Source organism: Haematobia irritans, chromosome 5 (assembly GCF_050003625.1).
Source record: "Haematobia irritans isolate KBUSLIRL chromosome 5, ASM5000362v1, whole genome shotgun sequence".
Taxonomy (NCBI): domain Eukaryota; kingdom Metazoa; phylum Arthropoda; class Insecta; order Diptera; family Muscidae; genus Haematobia; species Haematobia irritans.
In genome coordinates, this window is record NC_134401.1 from 81,201,837 (window position 1) to 81,220,860 (window position 19,024).

At 33.9% G+C, this 19,024-nt stretch overlaps 1 protein-coding gene across 2 annotated transcripts in view; it reads left to right on the forward strand.

Moving 5' to 3' along the window:
• The window catches only part of Tsp42Ek (Tetraspanin 42Ek), a 30,672-nt gene extending 21,110 nt beyond the window's left edge, over positions 1–9,562 (forward strand). The window contains exons 1-5 of one of the 2 annotated variants that reach the window (XM_075310000.1): positions 2,641–2,767; positions 3,057–3,215; positions 3,292–3,450; positions 9,045–9,248; positions 9,315–9,562. In XM_075310000.1, coding sequence (XP_075166115.1) covers positions 3,138–3,215; positions 3,292–3,450; positions 9,045–9,248; positions 9,315–9,386 — 513 coding nt within the window. In that variant the 5' untranslated portion in view covers positions 2,641–2,767; positions 3,057–3,137 and the 3' untranslated portion in view covers positions 9,387–9,562. Of the gene's footprint in view, positions 1–2,640; positions 2,768–3,056; positions 3,216–3,291; positions 3,451–9,044; positions 9,249–9,314 lie in introns of those variants that run through there. The other variant, XM_075309999.1, reaches the window with a different exon arrangement.
• The last annotated feature ends 9,462 nt before the right edge of the window (positions 9,563–19,024 follow it).

Consider the following 19,024-nt stretch of genomic DNA (forward strand, 5'->3'; position numbering starts at 1 on the left):
TGTTGAAAAACATGTCCTATATTTGAACGATTATTTGCTTTGTAGCCAAGATGCAAAAAGACAACAAATTTAAAGACAATTTCAGTAATTTTAAAGAATTTTTCTGAATTATTAAACTCAAGTTGACCTCAGCCCAAATTTTTTTTTTCATGTTATGATATCAAGTTTTAAGTGAAATCACTTAATTATAATGATAATACGACTTCATTGAAAAGTTTATCGAATAAGCAAAATTTGCGTTCGTAGTTTAAAGACATGAAATCTTTGACTTCGAGACAATATTTTTTTCAGTGTAGGATGGCAAGATAAGAAAAGTTTTAACATAAAAATGTCATTTAAGTGTATACTCTCGTATTAACGTCACATTCCTTTTTTTATCAAGTCAGATAGATATAAATTAAATCTAATTTAAAATCGACTTCCCGAGTTTTAAAGGAAAGATAGTTTTTTTTTAATCCCTGAGCCCAGTGTTGCCAATATCGGGGATTTTACCCCAAATCGGGGAATAATTTTTCGTGGATGGGGACAACATTTTTGAGTTGGAGACTTGCGGATTTGGCGGAGAATTTCCAGAAATTTGGGGATTTTTGTGGGGAATTTTCGAAGACTGTTCAAAATATTAAATCAGGTTTAGAATTATGTTTTATATGAAATTCTTTAAAATATAACACTTTGAAAATCTTTAAAATATAACACTTTCCTCCTCTTTATTCTACTGCATTTATTTGGGGTACAAGATCTAGTTTAGAATTTATTCCGCTTGCCTAAGATTTTTTTTCTAATATTGTGAAATTATTTCGTAAGGACTCGTCTCAAAGTGCTGCCCCCTCATCTACGTATATCACAGATTTGGAAAATAAATCCCATACATATAAAATAGAGTTCATATCGGGCCAACAACGCCATATTGATCAATCGCCCTAATTTATTTCTTGCCTTCTTAGATCTAAAGATTAATTCATAAATGCACATGTTGATCGAACTCCCAATTTTATTTCTCTAGCATTTAGAAGACGATTTGCATAAGATAAAAATTCGATGACTGTACCCGTAATTAAGTCTGAAGAGGGCTAGTATCGATATTTTGAAGAACCTTCTCCTTGTTTTGTGTTTTGAAATCTTCAAGGCATAACCTGTTTACGAGCTACAAAGTTCTTCAAATTTTTAAATTATTATGGATTTTCCACAAGAGAGCCTATTCCTTTACTATTTTATCAAAAAACTTGCCAAATATGTATTTGGGATTTTTGTGGGGAATTTAAATTTAAATTGGGAATTTTTGGGGACGAAAACGTCCCAATCTGGGGACAAGAGTCAGGAAAATACTGGCAACACTGCCTGAGCCCTACAGACATACATATATAATTTCAAAGAAGAGTTACACTGTTAAAACGCAATATAAAACTTCATACTTACGAGAGTGGTCTTTTATATTTCGGGATTAGAGAACAAAACCAAATATTAATCACCGACAATCGCTTTATTACTTTTTAGAATATCACCAATTAAAATCTATACATATTTCCGTGCGTTTGTACGAATTGTCGAAGCCCTTTGGGCAATCTTATCGAGGTATCTCCAAAACATGCATTCTGAGCGCATCAGGGCCTAGTCTTTTGCTGATCCTATCAAACTATCAAAATTTTCAAATACAATAATATTTATTTTAAAATAAAATATAAAACGCAAACTATTTAGGAAATTATTGTAATTTCATTTTATTATGATATATTGGCATTACTCAATTATGTATGGAACAAAATATCGGCCAAATGGTCGTCGGTGGCACACCTTCATCCGATTGTCCAAATTTTCGATGACGCTGATGCATAATGGAGGTTCTATGCCGTTAATGTGCCGAATTATCTCATCCTTTAGCTCTTGAATTGTTGCTGGCTTATCGAAGTTCACCTTTTCTTTCAAATAACCCCAAAAGAAAAAAAGTCCAACGGTGTCAAATCACATAATCTTGGCGGCCAATTGACATCGCCATTACGTGTGATAACACGGCCATTGAATTTGTTGCTCAAAAGAGCCATTGTTTCCTTAGCTGTGTGGCAAGTGGCACCATCCTGCTGAAACCACATATCGTCCACATCCATATCTTCCAATTCGGGCCATAAAAAGTTCGTTATCATCTAACGATAGCGAACACCATTCACAGTAACTGCCTGACCGGCCTCATTTTAGAAAAAAATACGGCCCGATGATGCCGCCAGCCCATAAACCGCACCAAACAGTCACTCTTTGTGGGTGCATTGGTTTTTCGACAATCACTCTTGGATTCTCATTGAAAATGTGAAAATGTGCCTCATCACTGAAGATGATTTTCTTCGAAAATTGATTGATTCTGTCCATTCACGACGTTTGGAATGGTCAAGAGGCTTTAGTTCTTGAGCCAATTGCACCTTGTAAGCGTGTAAATGCAAGTCTTTATGCATAATGTTCATCAACGACGAGCGTGAGAGGTGCAATTGTTGGGCACGACGACGAGTTGAGGTGGACGGCTCTTCAGCTACACTATCGCGAACAGCAGCAATATTTTCTGTAGAACGAGCATGCAATGGTGTTCTCACATCTTCTACAGACCCGGTTTGCTCGAATTTTTCCACGATTTTTGCGATTGTACGCACATTTGGACAATCAAATTGACAAAAAAATCACGAAGTGCACGATATGCATTTTGATTTGAACGCCCATTTTCATAATAAGTCTGGATAACTTTAACACGTTGTTGGATTGTGTATCTCTCCATGGTTCAAATTGAGTAAGTCCAAAATAGAGAAATGTCAAATAAAATTCGGAAAAACTTGGCGTTTAGGTTTGGTTTACATTCAACATCGGTCCTTACAATTTGACCACCTTTATTAAATGGATAAGTGGAGAGTAGTGCAACATATTCAAACTTTTTCCATATGTCAGAGTACTCCTTCCTCACACTGGTTAATTCTTTCAATATATTCCTCCTTATAAGTTTAGATAACATTTTTAAATTAAATGAGTTTTATAGCCCCATAATACATCGTTTATTAACTCTTCCTTTTCTTTATTTACAGCTCTCCGGTATCGTTTTGATTCTCTTTGGAGTATCTTTGCTGCAGGCAGCTGATATAGCTCAAGTCTACATTATCATTGCCATGGGTTCCATCAATTTAGTGGCTGCCATTTTGGGTTGTTGCGGAATTTGTCACGAAAATGTTTGCATGACTGCCACAGTAAGTACGCCAAGGGTTAAAGCATAGTGATTAGAAATGGACGATTCACTGATTTTTACTTTACTTTCACTTGCAGTATGCTGTCTTCATTTTGTGTTCATTGATTGGCCAAATCTATAATAAAATCAAGCCAGCTTCTGCTGATGAAATCAAGAAAATTATCCGTGAGAGCTTGCAAAAAGTTTGGAGTGAAGAGATCAAGACACCCGGAGCTATGGACTCTACTCAAAAAACCGTATGTATTAATTCTTACAAGAGATGCTTTTCTTATTTAGAAAGGTGACATGTTTATGATGTTCGGAACTTGTATAGGACATGAAGAAAAGAACAGAAAAAAACGAATAAATTAAAATTTGTTACCAATAATCAAGTACGCAAAACTTAAACTTAGAAGGGAATTCTGTGTTAAAATCCTCCGCTTGTTTGGCTCGGAATCAATACCCAAACCATTATTATAGATACAAAATCTTTGGAACCGAGCGTGTTTTTTTGCAGTGTATATTTCGTCAAATACACTTGATATTCTATACATTATCAAGTAATAGTTGGTTGATTTTCATGGTGGTGGGTATTTAGGTGCAGAGAAGAAATATGATCATGTCAAACATGTTTCAAGAAAGGTAGTTTCGTCAGGGAGCATGGAACATTTTTGTCACAAAAATATTGTTTTCTCACCAAACATAAACATGTAAATCGTATACATAATTTCCGAGAAAATAACATGGTTCGATAAACATGTTACTAATTAAAAATTACTCTATATTCTTGGAGGTGATCATATTCCTTCACTGAGTTTAAGACTAAGGGCGTTTTCGTTTCGCACAAAATATTTTGCCCTGGTGTTACACTACTTTTTCCCTCATTGGATTTTCGCTCAAATAATAGTGTCATTCCAAAGTTATTGTTAATTCATAATATTGTGGGGGATACAGGATCCAAAATCTATGACAGTGTCCTTTATATTTGGAAATCAATTTCGAGAATGTTGCACCTTTTTTCCCAATCGAAATCGCCATAAGTCTGACACATAGCACGACCTTATATGCTAGTTATACCCAGAAGGGAGCCACCGTGGTGCAATGGATAGCATGCCCGCCTTGCATACACAAGGTCGTGGGTTCGATTCCTGCTTCGACCGAACACCAACAAGTTTTACAGCGGTGGATTATCCCACCTCAGTAATGCTGGTGACATGGAATCGGGCAGCACTCAGTGATAAGAGAGAAGTTCACCAATGTGGTATCACAATGGACTGAATAGTCTAAGTGAGCCTGATACATCGGGCTGCCACCTAACCTAACCTATACCCAGAAGGAAACGGGACGACACAGGGCACCTTTGGCAATAATGCTCAGGGCCGGCCCATGAGCACGGTTGCCACAGTTGGTAGAATCTATACTAAAGGCTGTGGAAAGATTCATTCGCCCGAACTGAAACATGTACAGTCAGGCGTGCATAGTTTTGTATCTGGCGTTTTCTATTCAATGACTCCATTGATCAAGTTCCTTAATCTTCTTTGTCCATAAAGCTCGAATAAGAATTAATTTTAAATTGAAAAAAAAAATCATACATTTGGACGTAAATTGTTTCAATATCAGGCTAACATGAAAAATACCAACATTTCCCTTGTAAAATCGCCACTGCCAAGTAGAAAACTTGTAAAACTGATTCAAATTTTCTTATACCACGAATATTTGTCTATCGACCGATGAATCATAAATACACAGTTGCAAATGGCTTAAGATTTAAATATTTCTCATATAACACTAACTCACAGTGTGATCCGCACACTGAAAAAAAATTGTAAGATACTAAAGATTACGTAACCTTAATTTTAGGTTGCGCAATTTATACACTGTTAAGGACAAATTTCTTTAAAATAATGAAATTTTAATTTTTATTTTAATTAAAATAAAGTTTATGATCTTTGCTTCATAAATTGTTTTCATTAATTTTAGGACACAAATTTTGTAAATTTGCGTCCCTCTGTCAAAGTCATATGTGTTTGAACACAGGCAAATTTTTCTTGAAGTATGGAAACACATTTTTGATATCAAGAAATTGCCCTTGAATTAACTGAAATATTGAAACTTTAGGTTAAAGATAAAAACGCTTCAAATATAGGCTAAGACTTATTTTGGGGATTTAGCATCTTTGGTTTAAAGTTTTTTTGAATTAAGCAAATATTTTTAACTTCGAAATATTCGTCATTATTTGAATTTTTAAACTGGCATTTGTTTGTACGTGAATATTAATATACCGGAAAAATAGAATGAAAATTCGATAAATGAGATCTGTATTCTAATTTTAATTTTATAGATCCTAGATTTAAGGCCCTATAGGTCGTAAACAAAATTTCCTTATTTTAAAGAACCCGCATCTTTGGCTCGGAATCAATACCAAAAGGCTTAAAGGAAGGTCAAAATCTTTGGATCCAAGGCAACTTTATTTTGAGTGCATAGGGTTAATGTCTAACAAAAAGTCTAAAAAATTTTGTCCAAATATGTTCAGATTTAAATATATGTGTGTGTGGGAACATAAACCTTTATATATAATAGCATCCAACAAATTTGTAGGATTTGAGATGGTATCAAAACTTTAGATCTACAAAACGCAGAAGGGTATATATAGTCGGCCCCACCGACTTTAGACTTTCCTTACTTGTTTATGGGTGAAAGAGAGATTTCTGTTTTGATAGATGGCTCGAACAAAAGAGTTAAAAAAATGTAAACATCTATATATATAAAATTCAAATTATGTTTGTTTATTTGTTTGTTTGTTTGTTTGTTTATTTGTATGTTCCGGGTTGGCGCGAAAACGGCTGAACCGATTTACTTGAAACTTTCAGAGATCGTGGGGGGCACTCATGTGCTGAAAATAGGGTACCTCATTTTTTGACATATGGTCGCGGAGAGGAACCTCCCCTTTGTCCGACTTTTTGAAAATTAGACCAAAGTTGACCGATTTGCTTGAAATTTTCATTGAAGGTTGGGGTTGGCATATAGACAAAGATCCGCTACTTTATATTTCGATATTTGGTGGCGGAGGGGGACCTCCCCTTTGTTCGACTTTTTTTAAAGTACAGTGAAAAAACTAAAATTCTCTAAATTATCTGAGATTTACGGAGAACATGCGGTGAGGTTATGAAATTAATATGGTGAACCTGATGATTTCATATGTGGACGGGGAGGGGGACCTCCCCCTTGCCCTACTTTTTGAAACTTGGAATAAAATTATGCGATTTGCTTGAAATTTTCATTGAATGTTGGGGTTGGCATTTAGACAAAAATCCGCTACATTATTTTTCGATATTTGGTCGGGGAGGGGGACCACCCATTTGCCCGACTTTTTTGTTAAAGTACAGTGAAAACAAAACTAAACTCCCCCGACTGAAATTTTACGGAAAAAATGGGTGAGGTTATGAAATTTATATCAGGTTCTTAATTTTTTAATATTTGGTCGGGGAAAAATAAAAGGGCATAGGGAGACATCCGCTTCTCTTAAGTATGTTACATACATAGAAACCATTAATTAATAGTTGATACCTGATTTTGTGATATTTGGACGGCTTATAATTTGCCTTTAGGCTTATAATTTGCTTGACATTTTCTGGGACTTTTACAAAAGATACTCTACATCACTTTTCGATACATGATTTTTAGTATATGATTTTTCGATATCTGGTTGGGGAAGGGGAAAATTGAAATAAACTTTGTCGATTTACTTCTATAGAATTTATAGGGACCATTGAGTAGTTGTGAAATTAATATAGGGTACGTGATAGTCCGATATCAGATGGGAGTGGAGCGAAGGTGGTTTCCCTTTTGTCCGTTTTTTTTTTTCTTAAATTGAAAGTAGAGGGTTGTCCGTAAATGGGAACTCGGTACATAATTTTATTATTTTTGCACAAGCTTCTGCCAGACTTCTTTTTAGTAAAGAACTTAAATTTACATGAAATTGGGAGCCAACATAGAGAATGCATCATTTTCCAACATTTTAGCAAATGTTAATGTGGTAACATTTTTTACTACTTTTGCTTTTTCCGATTTATTGGATGGGAAACAGTAATTCTTTGTATGTTATTATAATATAGTGCTTAATATTCAGATATGTTGAGGAGAAGGATACCTTTCCTTGACAAACCACTTAAAATTCACAAGAAATATAGAAGATTGTCCAACTACTTGAATACAGAACATTATTAAAAAAATTTTGAGGAAAGGGTACACCCTCTCCCCGACATTTTTTAAGACGAACCGTTTTACATATGCAAGTAGTCCGATTTTACGAAAAAGCAAGTAGTCCGATTTGTTTGCAAGAATTCAAATCTTTTCGAATTGGTTGACTAAGTTCACGCAAAATGTTCCTACAAATACGCTTCGGAAGGCGCAGCGAAGCGGGCCGGGTTACGCTATCTATTTATAGTATGCATTCGCAGCAATGTGCGATTCCACCTTTAGTATATTAGATTAGGTTAGATTTGGTATAGGTTAGTGGCAGTCAAATATTTCAGGCTCACTTAGACCATTCATCCATTGTGAAACCACAGTGGTGAACTTCTATCTTATCACTGAGTGTTTCCCGTTTTTATGTGTAGCTAAATAGCAAGCGTCCTCCTTTTTATAGCCGAGTCCGAGCGGCGTTCCACATTGCAGGGAAACCACGTAGAGTAGATTAGGTTAGCTTAAAGTGGCAGCCCGATTAAGTTTCAGGCTCACTTAGACTATTCAGTCCATTGTGATACCAAATTAACCAAAAGTACCTATTACATATGGGCACTTATAGTTTTAAACGCAGAGCATTCTCGATTATTTTCTTCTGTTGAACCAACCAGATTGTTCCAAAAACAATAGCAGACTGCCTAAGTTAACGTTTTCCAGGTCCGCCAGTAATCTAAAGATACATATATGTCCCTAAAATTTGCTTACGCCTTACACAAAATGCAGGACACTCACACAAGAGGTGTTTAATTGATTTCTTTTCCAGCGATACGTTATAGCAGATATCAGGAGTGAAATCTGACGTCTTGAGAACACTAGCATATCTAGTGTGCGGTGTAAGTTTAAATGGGGCCATATTTGCTTGGTGTCGTTACTACCCTTGCAATTCTCCCATCGAACCACGTAGAGAAGCTTTGAAACATTCAGAAATGTCACCAACATTACTGAGAGGTGATAATCACCCTCTGAAAAACATTTTGGTGTTTGGTCCCTCATTTTTAAGGCCTTATAATATTTGTATAAATTTTATCAAATAAGATTCCGTTTCATTTTTATGAGAATTGAATAAAATTAATTTTCTGTTTATTTGGACATAGTCTCTAAAATGACAATAAAATTTTTTTGATATGTGTTTTTATTTCAATGTTATATTCGTTTTTATTTCTGAAAAGGCGGTGGTTGAAATAAGCTGTGAACCACTGTATATGTCCCTAAAATTTGCTTACGCCTTACACAAAATGCAGGACACTCACACAAGAGGTGTTTAATTGATTTCTTTTCCAGCGATACGTTATAGCAGATATCAGGAGTGAAATCTGACGTCTTGAGAACACTAGCATATCTAGTGTGCGGTGTAAGTTTAAATGGGGCCATATTTGCTTGGTGTCGTTACTACCCTTGCAATTCTCCCATCGAACCACGTAGAGAAGCTTTGAAACATTCAGAAATGTCACCAACATTACTGAGAGGTGATAATCACCCTCTGAAAAACATTTTGGTGTTTGGTCCCTCATTTTTAAGGCCTTATAATATTTGTATAAATTTAAATGCATATTTTTTTATTTATAGAGTTTGGTATTAAAATTTATAAAATCTGATTTGTTTGCAGTTGCACTGCTGTGGTCTTGATGGCCCAAGTGACTACCTTAAAATTGGACGCTTTGTTACCCCACCCAGCTGCTTCCCGCAAGACACCACTACCAATATTAGCACCTCATTCTTCACAACTGGATGTGTCGCTGCCACAGAGGAGAAAGTTTTCAGTCTGACTAAATATCAAACATCCAGCGAATGGGGTGTCATTGCCGTAACCGTAAGTTTTTGACAATTTCCCTTCAGATCTATCCTAATGAAGTTTTCTTCTTCGTAATCATTACAGGGTGTCTTGGCCTTATTTGCTATCTACCTTGTATTCCGTTTCAACAACAAGAACAATCGCTATCGTTACTAAGATGTCCTTCCAAGACGATGTGGAGATATGACGAATATTTAACAAAGAATTCTCTTATATTTCAGGGCCATTGCATTTTTGTACGGTTATAATTGTTGTTAACTTTGACTTTATAATTAACTTTAATTTTAATTAAATTCTATTGCATTAAACTGTTTTTATACGAACAAAACCATTCTACCAAGAATTATTTTATACACAGAAGGACGCCACTCTGGTGGATCGGGTTGAGAAATTTGCTGTTTGTGTGTCTTGTTCAACAATTTTGGTTCGATAGGGGCTCTAATGCCAAATGAACTTTATTTCATGAAGATTAGTTGATTTTAGTTAAATTTTGCACAATATGAGTAAATGTTCCTTATTTGAATATTTTTTTGCTAACTTTAATGACGTGAACTAAAACTAAGAAAAAAGTTGTATACAAATATAGTGCACAATTTTACTACAAAATAAAGTAGTTCATATTTTCCTAAAATGGCAGAAGTTTGCTTAAATTGAGTTCATAAGTCTCTCAAATGAGTAAATTTTACTAAAATTGTACCTGTTTTGAACTTCGTACAGCGCTAAAGACATTTTAACAATTTTTAAATCCAATTTTTTCATTCAACATATGAAATTTTCTTAAACAACAGAAAAAAATTAATTATTTAAAAAAAAAAAATCTTCAGTTTGACAAAAAGTATTAACTTATTTATAACATGTTGCAATTAGAAAACTATTTTAGTTAAAATTTTCTAAAATAAACCTACATTTTCTTCCACGTTGGGTTCACTTTTTTTTTTGGTGTATATGAAAATCTTTAACCACAAAACATAATAATCAACCACATAAAATTCAACAAAAAAAAATGCATGGAAACTTTACTTTTCTGAAAACATTATTAACGTGATTTTAAACACAACCTACATTTTAGGATGCGAAATTTACAAACTATAAAGGACAAATTTCTTTAATATAATGACATTTTAATTAAAATAAAGTTTATAATTTTTTTTTTATAAATTTTTTTCATAAATTTTGGAATTTAACATCCCTCTTTTAAAGTCGTATGTCTTTGAGCCAAGCAAATTTTCCTTAAAGTAAAGAAATACATTTTTGATTTAAAGAATTCGTCCTTAAATTAACCGATAATTTTAATCTTTAGCTTTAAGATAAAACTCCTACATTTTAGGATGCGAAATTTACAAACTATTAAGGGCAAATTTCTTTAATATAATGAAATTTTAATTAAAATAAAGTTTATAATTTTTTTTATAAAATTTATGACATAAATTTTGGAATTTAACATCCCTCTTTTAAAGTCGTATGTCTTTGAGCCAAGCAAATTTTCCTTAAAGTAAAGAAATACATTTTTGATTTAAAGAATTTGTCCTTAAATTAACCGATAATTTTAATCTTTAGCTTTAAGATAAAACCCTTCAAATATGGCCGAATGCTTATTTTAAGGATTTATTATCTTTGGTTTAAAGTTTTTGTTTTTTTGGGTGGAATTAAAAAAACGTTGTTTACTTTGAAATATCAGTTATAATTTGTATTTTTAAACTTGCATATGTTTGTATGTGAATAACATTATTAATATACCGCCAAAAAGGGAATGAAAATTTGATAAATGGGATCTGTAACCTAACTTTAATTTTTATTGATCGTAGGCTTAAAACCAGTTTGGTTGTTAAAAAAAATATCTTTATTATAAAGAAAACACATCTTTGGCTCGGAATCAATGCCAAAATCCTTAAGGGAAGGTCAAAATCTTTGGATCCAAGTAAGCTTTATTTTTTAGTGTTGATTGTTACAATCATATTCGAAGAGCAAAATAATATGTTCGGAGTTTTTCGGAGCGACCATGTAACATACTGACCTCAGATATATATCATTGTTCTCATTTAAAATATTATGAGATTGATGAAAAGTTTTTTAATACCCTCCACCATGGGATATTAACTTTGTCATTCCGTTTGTAACACATCGAAATATTGCTCTTAGACCCCATACAGTATATATATATTCTGGGTCGTGGTGAAATTCTGAGTCGATCTAAGCATGTTCGTCCGTCCGTCCGTCTGTTGAAAACACTCTAATTTCCGAACGAAACAAGCTATCGACTTGAAACTTGGCACAAGTAGTTGTTATTGGTGTAGGTCGGATGGTATTGCAAATGGCCATATCGGTCTACGTTTACGTATAGCCCCCATATAAACGGACCCTCAGACCATATAAACGGAGGCACCCTCTAAGAGAAGCATATTTCACCCGATCCGGCTGAAATTTGGTACATGGAGTTGGTATATGGTCTCTAACAACCATGCAAAAATTGGTCCACATCGGTCCATAACTATATATAGCCCCCATATAAACCGTTCTCCAGATTTGACCTCCGGAGCCTCTTGGAGGAGCAACATTCATACGATCCGGTTCAAATGTGCAACGTGGTGTTAGTATATGGTCTCTAACATCCATGCGAAAATTGGTCCACATCGGCTCACAATTATATATAACCCCCATATAAACCGATCCCCAGATTTGGCTTGCGGAGCCTCTAAGTGAAGCAAATTTCATTAGATGCGGTTGAAATTTGGTACATGGTGTTAGTATACGGTCTCTAACAACCGTGCTAGAATTGGTCCATATCGGTCCATAATTATATATAGCCCCCATATAAACCGTTCTCCAGATTTGACCTCCGGAGCCTCTTGGAGGAGCAAAATTCATCCGGTCCGGTTCAAATTTGGAACGTGGTGTTAATATATGGTCGCTAACAACCATACCAAAATTGGTCCATATCGGTCTATAGTTATATATATAGCCGATCTCCAATCACACAAAAATTGGTCCATATCGGTTCATAATCATGGTTGCCACTCGAGCCAAAAATAATCTACCAAAATTTTATTTCTATAGAAAATTTTGTTAAAATTTTATTTCTATAGAAAATTTTGTTAAAATTTCATTTCTATAGAAGATTTTGTCAAAATTTTATTTCTATAGAAAATTTTGTCAAAATTTTATTTCTATAGAAAATTTTTTAAAAATTTGGTTTCTGTAGAAAATTTTGTTAAAATTTTATTTCTATAGAAAATTTTGTCAAACTGAATTATATACGTATATAATCGGTCTTTTTTGATTTAATATATACCACGTATGGACTTACTTACAATTTAGAAGACGGTGTTAGGAGGTTTTAAGATACATTGCCATCGGCAAGCGTTACCGCAACTCAAGTAATTCGATTGTGGATGACATTCTTTAGAAGAAGTTTCTACGCAATCCATATATACTTGTTGTTGTTTTTTATGTTATGTTTTTATGTTTTATAGTTATGGAATTACCGCCATCTATTGAGATGTGGAGATGAACCCTATTCGATTTGTATGCCTTTTGAATATTATCGAGATGACCATCAATATATCAGATTTGGATTTTTGTTAGCTTTAAGAATCTTTTGTTACTCGTTATTGTTATATTACTTATGTATGCTTTTGTTTTCTCCTTAAGTTAGTTATTAACAATCATTCAAGCTATAAAGTTTTGAAGATCGTTTTTATTTAATTCCGTTGAATTTGTTTATGAAATACCAGATAAAATAAAGGAACTCGTAGATTAAAATTGATATAGTAATATGGCACCTTGTGCTTGTTTTATTTATAATAAATGTGTTTGACTAATGACGTTGTGACTGTGTCTCAAATCATAGACCAATTAAGATATAGACATCTCAAGTGAATTCGCAGCGCTGTAGTTTGACTGCACACCGTAGAGGGCTCTTTTTCGTCTCCAATTGAGTGATTTTTTAATTTGGCTTTAATTTGTTTTTTCCTTTGTTTTCTTGGTGAAACATCAAGAAAAAATATAAAATTCAATACATCTACACCTTTTTTCTAATGCAAATTGACTGATTTGTACGGTTATTCTCGTTTTCCAAAAAGAAATTGAATCACTTGACTGCGCAATTGAGTGGAATGACTGAGCACTGCAAATAAACAAAACCATCCCAATAAACACAGGATGAGCGTTTTTCAAATGCAACAACTTTTCAGTTTGAGGGTAAATATAATTTTCAACATAAATTCAACTTGACTTGAAATAGCTCATCTTCAATACATCTTCAAATTGTTTGCGAATTACTTCCAATTTGCCAAAATGTTGACGAAATCTTTGAAAAGGTGTGGAATATAATATGAGAAAACTTTGACAAAACACTACCCTAAAATGCAACGAAAAAACCATGTGGTTTTCAATAACATACTTATTTGTGCAACGAAGTTCGTGGTCAATTGGAAGAAATAAAAAAATTGGAAAATTTTAGACAAATAACTGAATTTACACCAAATAGTTTATAATAATAGGTGAGTGAAAATAAAATATGATATAAACCTTCAAGGAAGTCACTAAATGTATATCTCTTTGCAGAAAACTAAAATTATGGATTCTACGTTCTTGAAAACATTTAAAAGCTGACCGATGCAAAAATGTTGGACAATTGACTGTGACTGCTTCAAATAGTTTATAATAATTGGTAAGTCAATATGAAAAATTATATCACCATTTTAGAGAAGTCACTAAATTTAAATCTTTTTGCAGAAAACTAAAATCTTTGGATGCTACATTCTTGCCAATTAAAATTGTTAAAAACAATAAATTGTTAAAAACACCAAATTGTTAAAATCAACAACTTCTGGATAAAAATGTAACTGAAGGGGTGATCCCTTCAGTTAAATTTACATCTTATTATCAGTTTAAAATGGATATTTTGTGATTTCCTTCTGCTGGAAATCTATTCTAACACGCGGTCCAGCATGTTCTAATTTCAAATTTTAATGTCGTTTTATGACACCAACAGAAAGGAAATCGAATTATCAATGCAAAATAATGTTTAAGATATTTAAAGTTTTGTTGTTTTGTTTTTTTTTTTTATACCCTCCATCATAGGATGGGGGTATATTAACTTTGTCATTCCGTTTGTAACACATCGAAATATTGCTCTAAGACCCCATAAAGTATATATATTCTGGGTCGTGGTGAAATTCTGAGTCGATCTAAGCATGTCCGTCCGTCCGTCTGTTGAAATCACGCTAACTTCCGAACGAAACAAGCTATCGACTTGAAACTTGGCACAAGTAGTTGTTATCGATGTAGGTCGGATGGTATTGAAAATTGGTCCACATCGGTTCATAATTATATATAGCCCCCATATAAACCGATCCCCATATTTGGCTTGTGGAGCCTCTAAGAGAAGCATATTTCATCCGATCCGGCTGAAATTTGGTACATTGTGTTGGTATATGGTCCCTAACAATAATGCAAAAATTGGTCCACATCGGTCCATAATTATATATAACCCCCATATAAACCGATCCCCAGATTTGGCTTGCGGAGCCTCAAAGAGAAGCAAATTTCATCCGATCTGCCTGAAATTTGGTACATGATGTTGGTATATGGTCTCTAACAACCATGCAAAAATTGGTCCACGTCGGTTCATAATTATATATAGCCCCCATATAAACCGATCCCCAGATTTGGCTTGCGAAGTCTCCAAGAGAAGCAAATTTCATCCAAGCCGGTTGTAATTTGCAACATGGTGTTAGTATATGATCTTTAACAACCGTGCCCGAATTGGTCCATATCGGTCCATAATTATATATAGCCCCCATATAAAACGTTCTCCAGATTTGACCTCCGGAGCCTCGTGGAGGAGCAAAATTCATCCAATCTGGTTCAAAATAGGAACGTGGTGTTAGTATATGGTCGCTAACAACCATACCAAAATTGGTCCAATCACACAAAAATTGGTCCATATCGGTTCATAATCATGGTTGCCACTAGAGCCAAAAATAATCTACCAAAATTTTATTTCTATAGAAAATTTTGTCAAAATTTTATTTCTAGAGAAAATTTTGTTAAAATTTTATTTCTAGAGAAAATTTTGTTAAAATTTTATTCGGTTCATAATAAAATTTTCATCATTTTCAAAATTTTATTTCTATAGAAAATTTTGTCAAAATTTTATTTCTATAGAAAATTTTGTTCAAATTTTATTCGGTTCATAATCATGGTTGCCACTCGAAACACAAATAATCTACCAAGATTTTATTTCTATAGAAAATTTTATCAAAAGTTTATTTCTATAGAAAATTTTGTTAAAATTTTATTTCTGTAGAAATTTTTGTCAAAATTTTCTTTCTATAGAATATTTTGTCAAAAATTTTATTTCTATAGAAAATTTTGTTAAAATTTTATATCTGTAGAAAATGTTATCAAAATTTTATGTCTACTTTGTCAAACTGAATTATATACGTATTGGATCGATCTTTTTTGATTTAATATATACCACGTATGGACTTACATACAATTTAGAAGATGGTGTTAGGAGGTTTTAAGATACCTTGCCATCGGCAAGCGTTACCGCAACTTAAGTAATTCGATTGTGGATGGCAGTGCTTACACTCAAAAAAAAAGTGAACTCTCTATTTCACTAAAGCCAATTTAACTATATATTAGTTCATAGAATCATTATGTTTGGAAAAAGTTTACTTTACTCAAATAATTTTTTGCGTACGTTAGTTAAATGAACTAAAACACAGGAAAAAATTATACAAAAATAAAGCATAAAGGTTTCCTAATTTCGTATTTCTCACAAAATAGTTCATTATTTCCTTAAATTTGTAAATTTTACCAAAAATGTGTCCATCATGAACTTCGTATGGCACTAAAGACATTCTTGCAATTTTGAACTCCAAGATTTCTCTTAAAACTACAAAATTTTCTTTAACAAGTGCAAAAACTTAGTTATGTCTAATAAATTTTCTTGAATTTGTCGAAAAATATTTACTTATTTTTACCATATCGGAGAGATGCCAGCGCTTGTAATACTCTTTAGTTAAAATTTTCTAAAAAAATTCAAAATTTTCTAAAATTAATCGAAAGTTATCTTTCCTGGTGGGTTCACTGTTTTTTCAGTGTACAAGAAGTTTCTACGCAATCCATGATGAAGGGTACATAAGCTTCGGCCTGGCCGAACTTACGGCCGTATATACTTGTTTTTCAATTGGTATTGTAGTGTATTATGTAGTGTAGTGTATTATTATATATTTTATTTTGATGAAAATGAATAAATAAATTATACAAAATTCATAGAATTTTGCCTTTGACTTTCAATTTGAAGTGGGGATATCATTCATTCAAATTTTGGTTGAAAAGTATTTGCAACGATGTTAATTTTTAATTTGACTCGCATCGAAAATTGTTTGAGAAATTATTGAGTAGCGATGCATTTCAATTTGAGGTTAACACTTGACACATTAACAGGTTGGCTGATAAGTCCCCGGTCTAACAAAGAAAAACACATTTTTTTGCCAAAATTCGTTTTTATTATTCAACATAGTTAGTTCCCTTCAAGAGCGATACCGCGATTATAACGACCTTCCAATTTTTTTTACCATTTTGGTAGTTCTCCTTCGGTTTTGCCTCAAACTAGGCCTCAGTTTCGGCGATCACCTCTTCATTGCAGCCCAATATTTTCCCTGCGAGCATCCTTTTGAAGTCTAAGAACAAGAAAAAGTCGCTGGGGCCAGATCTGGAGAATACGGTGGGTGGGCCAGCAATTCGAAGCTCAATTCATGAATTTTTGCCATCGTTCTCAATGACTTGTGGCACGGTGCGTTGTCTTGGTGGAACAACACTTTTTTCTTCTTCATATGGGGCCGTTTTGCCGCGATTTCGACCTTCAAACTCTCCAGTAACGCCATATAATAGCCACTGTTGATGGTGTTTCCCTCCTCAAGATAATCGATAAAAAAAACAGAGGCCATTACTTTGCCAGCGGACTCTTGAGTCTTTCCACGCTTCGGAGACGGTTCACCGGTCGCTGTCCACTCAGCCGACTGTCGATTGGACTCAGGATTGTAGTGATGAAGCCATGTTTCATCCATTGTCACATATCGACGGAAAAACTCGGGTGTATTACGAGTTAACAGCTGCAAACACCGCTCAGAATCAAATGGTCAAGCTCGCGCGGCACCCATTTTGCACAGAGCTTCCGCATATACAAATATTGATGAATGTTATGACCAACACGTTCCTTTGATATCTTTAAGGCCTCTGCTATCTTGATCAACTTCATTTTACGGTCATTCAAAATCATTTTGTGGATTTTTTTGATGTTTTCGTCAGTAACCACCTCTTTCGGGCGTCCACTGCGTTCACCGTCCTCCGTGCTCATTTCACCATGCTTGAATTTTGCATACTAATCAATTATTGTTGATTTCCCTGGGGCAGAGTCCGGAAACTCATTATCAAGCCAAGTTTTTGCTTCCACCGTATTTTTCCCTTCAGAAGACAGTATTTTATCAAAACACGAAATTCCTTTTTTTCACAATAACAAAAGTTGCTTCACAAAAGACGCTCTATCTCACAAACTAATTGACTTACTTACAGACGTCAAATTTTGACACGAATCATTTGAAGGTTGGTACTATATAAAAATAATATTTTAATACTAGCGAGCATTTAATACTAGCGACGCCATCTATGTATCAGATCGGGGACTTATCAGCCAACCTGTTATTGCTAATGTGTTGAAATTTACTGTTGAGGGTATTGTCTGTTTTTTGTTGAGAACGCGATTTTCTCAACAATTTCTCAACTTGTATATTACACTAATCCTTTTAAAAAATGTTTGAAAAATTTTTGAAATTTAGCATTTTTCAAACGTTTGTGTTTATTGGGATGGTGAATTATCAAAGTCTGGGTCTATATTTAATTAGTCTATGCTCAAATTTTGTTGGTGTGCTCCGCCGGTGCCAAACTAGTGTATAAATAAACACATACATATGTTCCTAAACATCGCAAGGAGTGAGAGAAAATAGAGGAAAAAAACAAGTAAGGAAAGTCTAAAGTCGGGCGGGGCCGACTATATTATACCCTGCACCACTTTGTAGATCTAAATTTTCGATACCATACCACATCCGTCAAATGTGTTGGGGGCTATATATAAAGGTTTGTCCCAAATACATACATTTAAATATCACTCGATCTGAACAGAATTTGGTAGACTTCATCAAAATCCATAGACTCAAAATTTAAGTCGGCTAATGCACTATGGTGGAACACAATGTTATTAAAAAAATAGGGGAAACATTTAAATCTGAAGTAATTTTAAGGAAACTTCGCAAAAGTTTATTTATGATTTATCGCTCGATATATATGTATTAGAAGTTTAAGAAATTTCGACTAAGCAGTGGCGATTTTACAAGGAAAATGTTGGTATTTTGACCATTTTTGTAGAAATCAGAAAAACATATATATGGGAGTTATATCTAAATCTGAACCGATTTCAACCAAATTTGGCACGGATGCTAATTCTACTCCCTATGCGAAATTTCAACTAAATCGGAGTTAAAAATTGGCCTCTGTGTTCATATGAGTGTAAATCGGGCGAAAGCTATAAATGGGAGATATATCCAAATCTGAACCGATTTCAACCAAATTTGGCACGCATAGCTACAATGTAAATTCTACTCCCTGTGCAAAATTTCAACTAAATCGGAGTAAAAATTTGGCCTCTGTGGTCATATGAGTGTAAATCGGGCGAAAACTATATATGGGAGTTATATATAAATCTGAACCGATTTCAATCAAATTTA